The 10,564-nt window shown below is 32.8% G+C and overlaps 2 protein-coding genes across 4 annotated transcripts in view; one reads left to right on the plus strand and one right to left on the minus strand.

The window, feature by feature from the left end:
- Drip (aquaporin homolog protein drip) overlaps window positions 1–10,564 on the minus strand; it is a 69,376-nt gene that overhangs the window by 26,064 nt on the left and 32,748 nt on the right. The window lies entirely within an intron of this gene.
- On the plus strand, window positions 184–8,479 carry Prip (aquaporin prip). 3 transcript variants are annotated; one of them, XM_020946798.2, is made up of 6 exons: window positions 184–430; window positions 5,767–5,838; window positions 6,066–6,221; window positions 6,286–6,429; window positions 7,096–7,518; window positions 8,196–8,479. In XM_020946798.2, the coding sequence occupies exons 2-6, from the start codon at window positions 5,803–5,805 to the stop codon at window positions 8,229–8,231; spliced, it is 795 nt and encodes a 264-aa protein (XP_020802457.1). In that variant the 5' UTR covers window positions 184–430; window positions 5,767–5,802; the 3' UTR covers window positions 8,232–8,479. The 3 variants fall into 3 exon arrangements, with proteins under 3 accessions (XP_020802457.1, XP_086683451.1, XP_086683450.1); XM_086827325.1 differs by having other exon boundaries at window positions 221–430; window positions 7,991–8,244; XM_086827324.1 differs by lacking the exon at window positions 8,196–8,479 and having other exon boundaries at window positions 221–430; window positions 7,096–7,629.

The following is a 10,564-nucleotide window of genomic DNA, read 5'->3' on the forward strand; positions in this document are numbered from 1 at the left end:
ATTGGGGTTCGTAACATGGCTTTGCCTTATTTATTTTATTTCAAGATTATCTCAAACATTTTAAATTCGTCCGTTGCGCCCGCGCTCTCTGATTGATTCTAGAATTTTTCAACTTTTGCTCTCTTCAGCTCTCACTCTCTTACATGATACTCTCTCTCTTTCTTCGCTGGGGCTTTGGGGTCTTTGGGGGGCTTTGGCTTTTCGCTGCCGAAAAGCCAGCACAGTTTTTGTCGTCGAGTCAAAGTGCGCGGATCGCTTGAAAAGCGAGCAACTCATATATTTATTCTTATATTCCATATATGTATATATTCCTGTAATAATTAAATATTTGTTAAGTGCAAGTTAATGTGTCAGTCGCTGCTGTCTTGTTGAGTCAAGTTCATTTAGCGAGTGCAAGGTGCAAAAGTGAGCTAATATCCGAAGCAGCAAGGTAAACTTCTAATTGAAAGTGTTGATATTCTTGAAACAAAATTATTAACATTGTGTTGATTTATTGAATTATGACGAGTTGAGGAAGGTTTAAAATATTTGAATGTTATTTTGGAAGGAAGGTTTTAAGGATAATTTTATTAGTTCAAAATTGAATGAGTGAAAGTATGGAGTTCTCACGAAAATGGGAGAAAGAAAATTGACTTTTATTAAATTTTATTCGTTTTGTTTTACTATCTAACTTTATATCGATCTTTATGTTAATAAAACTTATTAAGAACACGCTCTTTAAAAAATTGTAATGACATAAAAATAAATTACCAGGGAATAGTAATATTAAATTGTTTTTAAGGGATCAGTGATTAATAATAAATAAGTTCTTCCCTATCTAATCAGCTTACTGTTTTTATATTTAATTAATTATAATCCCTTATAAGGATTATAAAACGGCCTCGAAATAAATTACAAATAATTTGTAAATAAATTCTTAAATTATAAATAAACCTTATTAAGAACACGCTCTTTAAAAAATTTGAATGGCATAAAAATAAATTACCAGGTAATAGTAATATTAAATTGTTTTTGAGGGATCAGTGATCAATAATAAATAAGTTCTTCCCTATCTAATCAGCATACTGTTTTTATATTTAATTAAATATAATCCCTTATAAGGATTATAAAAAGACCTCACTATAAACTACAAATAAATTATAAATAAATTCCAATTATATATAAATATTTCCCCCAGTGCATTGTCCCATCTCTTTTTTCACAATTACCCTTTTACACAATTTTTCTAACATGTTTTGTGACATCTTTCTCTTTGATCTGTATGTTCTTTTCGTGCTTTTTGCACGTTTACTCCCTCTTTTCCATTCGAAATAAACAAAAATTAGCTCGAATGCTCGCATGTGTCAATCGTAAAAATATCACAATTTATGTATTCATTTTCATTTTTAACTTTAGAACCGGGTAATTCTCAGAAATTAAAAGCCGCCGGATATAGCATAGAATAATATAGAAGAGTGCTCATCAGGCTGCCAAAAAAACAACAACAAGTATAGATATATATTTACACAGATTGTTGTGATTCATTTTATTGTGGTTACGGTCGTGTGATCCGTTTAAGCTTTTAAGATATCTATATGTTCTATATGGATACCCTATTGTGGGGTTAATTAGGCACGGGAACAGGTATGGGTACGTTTTGGGTTTTGGGGGTAATGCCATGATCACAGGTAATTGTAATGTTAATGGCAAATCGCCATTGCCGGTGGCATTCAACATTTCGCTTCATATCTGACACTCATGATTGATGGCTGCCCCCAAAAAAAACAAAAGTGAAATGATTTGGTAATTGGAGGAGCTACCTATCTATTTGCTATAGCGAGACTCCACTGTACAGAGTGTCTATGTCTCTGTACGAACACGTGTGGGAGTTTCTCGGTTACTTTTAACTCCTCTGCAATTGCTTCTGTACTCTCTATTATCTTCTTGTTCACTCTTTCCCCTCCCAGTTATCCTCCGATCTCTGCCCACGTTTCGCATTGCATACAAATTTAAAGCTTAAGTAAGTTTTATGGCTTTTTAAGTGACAAAATGTTGCGGCTCTAACAATTGCAAATGTCTCTATCGGTAAAAGCCATCGACAGACGTACGCAATTGGGGCTAGATTGTTTATAAACAATTAAGTTAAACAATGAAAGTATATAGAAACTTGTATTTAAAGTTTAAAAAATACATTTTTATAAGGGTTTATTTAATTTTCAGCATTTTTATAGAAGATTATAAGATTTTATAGGGAGAAAAGCGAGTTATTTATACGCACAGGTAAAAGAACGTTATTTAATTAGTTAAGTTCTTATAACTTATTTCAATAATATTAGTTATTTTTTTTAAATACGATGTTTTGATTTTTTAAAAAAGAGTCACAAGATCATACTACAATAAGTCATTATTTATATTAAAAGAAAAATAAGTACAATTATAGTAACATTTTGACTAAAAAACAATTGAAATAATCTCAATGAAATCAGTTCCCTTTTTTCAAAATCTGAAATTTCTAAGGAAATAATATCCTTCGAATATTATATATAAAAACCAGAGAATATTTTTCTCTTACTATTTCTATGCAAAGGGGTCAACTTTTGTCAATAATGAAACCACAAATAAACTCTTAATTTCTTTATAATTTCCTCACCTTTAACCTTTACCCAATAAACAAAAACCCATCATCACAAATCAAAACCTACTTAAAATTGCCTTAAAAATAACTGAAATAAAGAAGCCATAAAAGCCTACAACATTTTGTATTCTGTTACCTGTTCTCATGTCAACAACAATAATAAATGTCGAAATACAAAAACAAAAAAAAAGAAACATTAGCTCATCTTTAGTTCCAACGAAGACATGATTTATACCATCGTTATCTCGATGTTTTTTTAATTAACGACCAAAAACGACGTCTGTCACTGTTTTAATGTCGCGCATTTCCCTTACGATATTCTTCATTATTTGCATATAATTAAATTTTATTGGAACACATTTTTTAAGCTGGCTGCTGTTGTAAGTTCAAGTTCATGAACCCACTGTTCATACACGTTTTGGATTGCCACAGAAATGCCTTGGAATTACGAGAAATCAACTTGAAATGCGTTGAAATGCAATTTTACTTTGTTTCGGAGGGAATTTTTTTTTGTTGTGTGTGAATGTGTGAATTTTGTGTGTTTCGTTCTCGCCGTTTGTGCTAATTTGTTCAGCAAACTTTTACTTTATTGTTCGGATATTATGCGAATTAGCACGGACACTGTGGCCTATTAAGTTATTAGCGCATTATTGAAAATTCCACACAAATTGCAATATCCCTTCTAAGGTTTCCAATTATAAAAGGCCTTAGCTTATCGCCCCGCCCCCCAATAAATATAAGAAATAATCTCCAAGTAAACTTTAATCAAAACCGATTAATTGTCTAGATTTTGCTGCCCCAAGAACATTATTGTTCTACAAGTCGGTCTGATAGGGATTTTTAATTAACCCTGGCAAGAGTCAGCGGTTGAGAATCTCAATCTAAGGAATGTTAGTTTTAGTTTCCCTATAAAAGTAACACTCATGGGAACTAATTATAATTACATGCTTAAATTAATGAATCAATATATATATATATATATATTTTAACAATGCATGTGATGATTAACTAACTGGCTATGACAAATGTGTTTTAAACCTTTGGGGTTTCCAATCAAAGGCAGCTTTTGTGTGGGTTGAATTTTACAAGGTTTTCCACTTATCCCCCCCAGGGAGGGGGAAGAGAGGAGGCCCAACCCTAAGTCAATTCAATTACTATATAGATATAGTAAAAGGTATAGCTCATCCATAGCCCACTCCTCTGGGTCTCAATTAAAGAACGCGCACGTTTCCATATCAGAGCACTCGAAGTCGAAGTCTATTGTCTGATATCGATAGGAGGGGCAGCATATGTACATAGATGACGCAAATAAACAAGAAATTCATTAAGATTGCATTAAAAAAAAATATAGAGACAAAAAGAGCAATGAAAAAACTGTAAGAAAATGATGAACAACTTGAAATATTTTCAGAGCATAGATAAATGGGAATTAACATTGAACCAACCAACTGATTGATGGCAAAGACAAATTACAAATGGAAATGTTGTATAGTATATTATATATCATATATATCTATATATTCTACATATATATATTCTCCACTTATGCTATGTATTTGGTGGCATGGCCAACAAGTTATAGGCCATGTTTGGGCCTGGCCAGCAAAATAAATGTTCGTGACCGCATTGCCCCAAATAAGAACAGCAAAGCAAATACAGTCTCTCGTCTGATTCTCATCTGATTTCAAGCTGATTCCATACTGATTCCACACTCTATAAAAAAGGAGAATTAACCACAAGTTAAACACTTACAACTCTCAACTGTTTATAACCCAAGTGTTGTTCACTTTTCTGCCGGTCTTGCGCTCAAATATTTACCTCACTTTTACGACCCGTTGCCAATTAAACATTATACATGCTGTTTACTTAAATATACATTTTCTCGCCGGCAGCTGCAAAAGCTGATAAGATCGAGATTGTTGACTTAAGAGGGGCGACCCCTTTAATAACCCATTTTTTTTACTTTAACAAGGGGTAAAGCTAAGAACCTTAAGTTTAAACAGAAAAAAAGGTAAATAAATGTGGAAAAGATAATAGTTTTTATTATGAAAATACGAATAATATAAGGAAAAAAATATTTTACATAAGAAAAATATAAATTACAAACTAACTAAGCCAAAAATGCATTAATTTTAATTCAGAAAGCTTTCCTATGTTTTCTGTTAATAGGACAATAAATCTGCATACTCAGTTTAACATTTTAAAAACTTAAAATGACTGAAATTATAGTAGCATTCTTTGAACAGATATATTTATCTATAATTTTATATGACAATTTTTTCCTACACATCAAAGACTAAAAATCTCATAACTATGCCAAAAATGCATTAATTTTAATTCGGACTGCTTTCCTATGTTAGTTTTTAAAAGGTTAACAAAGCTGCATACTCAGTTTAAAACCTAAAATTTTTGCCATTTTTCGGAAATTTTAATGATGTAACCCCTTATCATTTTTTACAAAAATCGACAAAAATTGAAAAAATTTATTTTCTTTTAAATATAGCTAGATCGACTCGCCGTTTAATTCTGATCAAGAATATATATGATTTATGGGGTCGGAAATGACTCCTTCACTGTCTAAAATTATTTGACACTCTCCAGAGGTATAAAAATGCGAAGAAAATAAAGAATATAATATTTACTATTCAAAACAGATAAAAAATATAAAAACGGCAATATCTTTTCAGAAAAATACAACTAATATATCAAATTCAGAAACCATAAATAAAATAATATTTTTGTAACTGAAAAATAAATATAATATAAAGCTAATAATGTCATCTTCAGCTTAAAACCGTTTAATCCATGCAGAAATATGTCAAAATAATTTTTTAAATACCCATTTTTTCGTACTTTTTCATATAATTTTAACCAATATCTTAACTAACCGTAAAACCTGTCAAAAATGTTAATTTCCGACCAGACAAAAGTGTCAGCCAATTAGGAAACAAGACAATTGCAGCGGAAGTTCAGTCTGTCACCAAAGGCCAAATTAATTTCACACCTTAAATGAGTGCAAAAAGTGGTCATCATGTCCAACAATTGTCCACTTCCATGTTGATGACAATACCAATTTGCGATTCGTATTAATATTTGCATTTTACTAACCAGAAAAGAGCTCACTAATAGTTTTCCTTCTTTCTTTCTTTCAGTCTGTTTAGTTTCAGTTGGAAAGCCAAGCGAAAAAGATGGGAAAGTTCGAATACTCACTGGGTCTCAATGAGGTGAGTTCGGATTTAAATATTATAATGATTTTTGAATATAAAGAGATTCAACAAAAATATTAAATAAAATAAATTTGGCCAAGAAGCCATATTTGTTCTAATTAATAATGAAGCAAAGCTCTTAGTAGGTTTCCTAAAGATCTTTTGACTTTTGTTGTTTATTTTTATTTATATTAATATTTTCATAAATATTTTATATATAAACCTATTATTTATATATTATTAAGCTCAAATCCAAGGAGCTGCGATTGTGGCAGGCCCTGATTGGAGAATTTCTGGGCAATCTGATCCTTAATTTCTTTGCCTGCGGTGCATGCACACAGGATCAGGATGGAACCTTTAAGGCCCTGGCCTTTGGCCTGGCCATTTTCATGGCCATTACTGTGAGTATTTTAAACCATAAATTAAATAATAATATTACTATATAAAAATATATATTTTAAACAGATTGTGGGTCACCTGAGTGGCGGACATGTGAATCCTGCCGTCACTGCTGGCATGTTGGTAGCAGGACGAATCAGTTTCATCAGAGCCATTTTCTATGTAATATTCCAATGTCTGGGAGCTATTGCCGGAACTGCAGCTGTCCGGGTGAGTTATTTCCTACCATTTCATTAAGATGATTTAATTTCTTAGGTTATAAATAGCCAAAGAAATGGTTAACGTAATTGCAAAAACAAAAAAACATTTTAAGAATGGTCTTGTGTCATTTATCTTTTGCGGCTTTGATTACCCCACATCCGGCTGTGGCTTAAAAAGTGTCTCGTTCTTCGACAATTGCTCCCCTTTCGTTGAGTGAATAAATAAATGCGACAATATTCGAGTGTGTATGAAGTCATGACGATGATAAGTACTTAAGTACATACTCAAATTGTGAAATTCTTGAATTTTAGCTCAACTTTTGTTTTACTTTCTAAAAATAATAGTGCGAAAAACGTCACAATCAAAGAGTTAAAAATATATTAAAAGCATTTTATAGTTTATATATAACTTGAATTGAATTCGCCTAAGTTATATTTTAAAAATAGATGAAGATACATTAGAATATTAAAATTAAATAATTAAATAAGATTAATTGTTTTGAAAGGTATTTACTTTTGTATTTTCTCAATTTTCAAACACTATTTCTATTGATTTTAAATCCTCACATATTCTTTCTCACTAGTTCCTAGCTTACATAAATTTTTAAAGTAATTTTTAATGTAATTTAATGTTCTTAAAGTGTTTAATATTAATCCCTTACCTTATTCCACACAGATCCTCATCGATCGCGACTATTACAATGGCCTGGGTCACACCAGTTTGGCTCCGAATATCACTGAGCTCCAGGGTCTGGGCATTGAGTTCTTCCTGGGCCTCCTCCTGGTCCTGGTGGTGTTCGGTGCCTGTGATGCCAATAAGCCGGATTCCCGGTACACTGCCCCCCTGGCCATTGGTATGGCCGTGACCTTGGGTCATTTGGGTACGATTCGTTATACTGGAGCCAGCATGAATCCTGCTCGCACTGTGGGCACTGCCTTTGCCACTGATAATTGGTCCTCCCATTGGGTTTACTGGGCTGGACCCATTCTGGGGGGCGTGACCGCCGCCCTGCTGTACACCCAAGTCCTGGAGGCGAAGCCGGCACCCAAGACGAACGAGGCGGCGGAGAAGTACCGAACGCATGCCGACGAACGTGAGGTGAGAGTACGATTGATAAGCGCCTGGAGCGAGGAGTCCTTCTACTGATCAGTGATCAGTGATCACTTGTAACACACACTCACACCTCTCATACACGCACAGACACATCTCTCATCCGCATTGTAAATACTATGAATTTACTAATTTCAGGGAGGCAAACCGAACCGCGATTAGAACCCAAGAAAATAAAATTCAAATGACGAAGGTTTCAGTTCGTTACGGTTCGGTTCATTGATTAAAAAATATATTCTACGTTCAAGTTTTTGAATATTGCCCAAGGAGTGTCTAAGAGAAATATTTTATATAAACTTTTAGACACTTTTTAAAGAGATTTTAAATTAGTTGAACATGATTTCTAGACACAGAAGCATTTAACCCTTTTAAAACTCAAACCTATACCTTTTAAAAACGCAATTAATGGCTATCTGAAATTAATATCTTTCTAAAATGATATATTTTTGTATCGCTTTAGCAAATACTCGTTTATTAAAACAACCTGCTAACAACCTGCTTGCCAAAAAAATATAATGTAAACCCCTCTGAGAAGTGTCATGAACCGTACCTGTAGCGAAACCTATCCTCAATTTGTAATCGGTTTGCATCCCTGTTTTATTTAACAAAACCGTAAGCTCACATTTAACTCTTTTGTTATTATATTTTCTATATATATTTTACAGATGCGCAAATTGGAAGGAGCTCGCGATTATGCTTAGAAATTAAGGAAAATTAAGCGACTCGAATCTGGAGAGTTATAGAAAGGGAAAAGGGTTTCGATGTCGTGTACTTTCCCCCCGTTCGTGTGTATTTATGTATATTTATTCATGAAAAGTTCATTTTTTATTTAACTAATATTTAAATGTATAAGCTGCCCCTAAAACAAATGCAAATTCTAAAAAGCAAAAAAACAATTACTTGTATTCTCATCCGTTCACAATAAAGTGGAAAAAAACATTAATTAAAATATGATGGTTTATTAGTTTAATTTATGGAAGTTTTAACGAGATCGAAATGGAGTTAATTGAGATGGTTTAACTGCCAGAGAAACGGTTAATAAATGTAGAGGATCAGTAAGTATCTTTTAACAGGAAGTATCTTTAAACAGAAAGTATCTTTCAACTGTAAGTAACTATGATCAGTAAATAACTATGATGAGTAATTAACTATGAGAAGTAAGTCACTATGAGCAGTTATTAACTATGATGAATAAGTATCTTTGAACAGTAAGTAGCAATGAACAGGAAGTAATTATGACCAGTAAGTATCTATGAACACTAATAAACAATGACTTGCAACTATTGTAACACAACCGATGTAAATGTGAGACGTTGTTTTTGTTGTTACTTACCATCTCTCTGCAGGCTTGGTGGAGTACCAGAAACAAGTCCACGGAGTTGTCTTCTGTTTTAACGGGATTGAGTTTGGTTACTTTGATTTAACACAGATTTTATAATAGCCAAGGGTTAAAAGGAACAAGAAGAAGAACAAAAATAATTGTGTTTGCTAAGCTGCTTAAGTACACTGGATGAGAATCGCAGAGGAGGGCACTTTTTTGAGAGAGTGAAAGGGAGGAAAGTATTATTGTTGAGTGAGAGTAAATGAGAGGCAAACACAATTTGGTTTTTTGAGAAGCGTAGGGAAGGTCTCATTGTTTATTTTGGATGAATCAGAATTTGTGTTAGTAAAAAAATGTTATAAATCTTTAAAATTTATCAAAATATATAACATATTGACTCTTGGTTGTTGTTCTTTTTTTTGATGATGAACTGGTATTTATGTTAATGTGCGTCGTTGTTTTTGTTGTTGGCTTCTGTTTTTGCGGCATTTTGTTTGTAGTAAATGTGATGGGAAACTTTGATTTAACACAGATTTTATAATAGCCAAGGGTTGGATTTAAACCCAAATTTAATTAGAAACTTTAAAAGGAACAAGAAGAAGAACAATAAAAATTGTGTTTGCTAAGCCGCTTAAGTACACTGGATGAGAATCGCAGAGGAGGGCACTTTTTTGAGAGAGTGAAAGGGAGGAAAGTATTATTGTTGAGTGAGAGTAAATGAGAGGCAAACACAATTTGGTTTGTTGAGAAGCGTAGGGAAGGTCTCATTGTTTATTTTGGATGAATCAGAATTTGAGTTAGTAAAAAAATGTTATAAATCTGCAAAATTGATCGAGAATATAAAATATTGACTCTTAGTTGCTGTTCTTTTCTTTATGATGAACTGGAATTTATGTAAATGTACGTTGTTGTTTTTGTTGTTACTTACACTCTCCCTGCACGCTTGGTGGAGGACCAGAAGCAAGTCCACGGAGTTGGCTTCTGTTTTTGCGGCATTTTGTTTAGCAGTAATTGGGTTTGGATACTTTGATTTAACACAGATCTTATAATAGCCAAGGGTTGGATTTAAACCCAAATTTAATTAGAAACTTTAAAAGGAACAAGAAGAAGAACAATAAAAATTGTGTTTGCTAAGGTACTTAAGTACACTGGTTGAGAATCGCAGAGGAGGGCACTTTTTTGAGAGAGTGAAAGGGAGGAAATATTTATTGTTGAGTGAGAGTAAATGAGAGGCAAACACAATTTGGTTTTTTGAGAAGCGTAGGGAAGGTCTCATTCTTTATTTTGAAAGAATGAGAATTTGAGTTAGTAAACAAATGTGATAAGTCCGTAAAATTAATCAAAAATATAGCATATTTAAACTCAAATTTAATTAGAAACTTTAAAAGGAACAAGAAGAAGAACAATAAAAATTGTGTTTGCTAAGGTGCTTAAGTACATTGGTTGAGAATCGCAGAGGAGGGCACTTTTTTGAGAAAGTGAAAGAGAGGAAAGTATTATTGTTGAGTGAGAGTAAATGAGAGGCAAACACAATTTGGTTTTTTGAGAAGCGTAGGGAAGGTCTCATTGTTTATTTTGTTGTTCTTTTTTATACCTTTGCAGGGTATTATAATTTCAGTCAGACGTTTGCAACGCAGTGAAGGAGCCATCTCCAAATATATAAAGATATATATTCTTTTACGAAAATCGGACTACTAAATCAGTTAGCTTCTT

This window comes from Drosophila serrata, unplaced genomic scaffold (genome assembly GCF_035046125.1).
Source record: "Drosophila serrata isolate PLE 108 unplaced genomic scaffold, ASM3504612v1 contig_165, whole genome shotgun sequence".
In the NCBI taxonomy this organism is placed as follows: Eukaryota; Metazoa; Arthropoda; class Insecta; order Diptera; family Drosophilidae; genus Drosophila; species Drosophila serrata.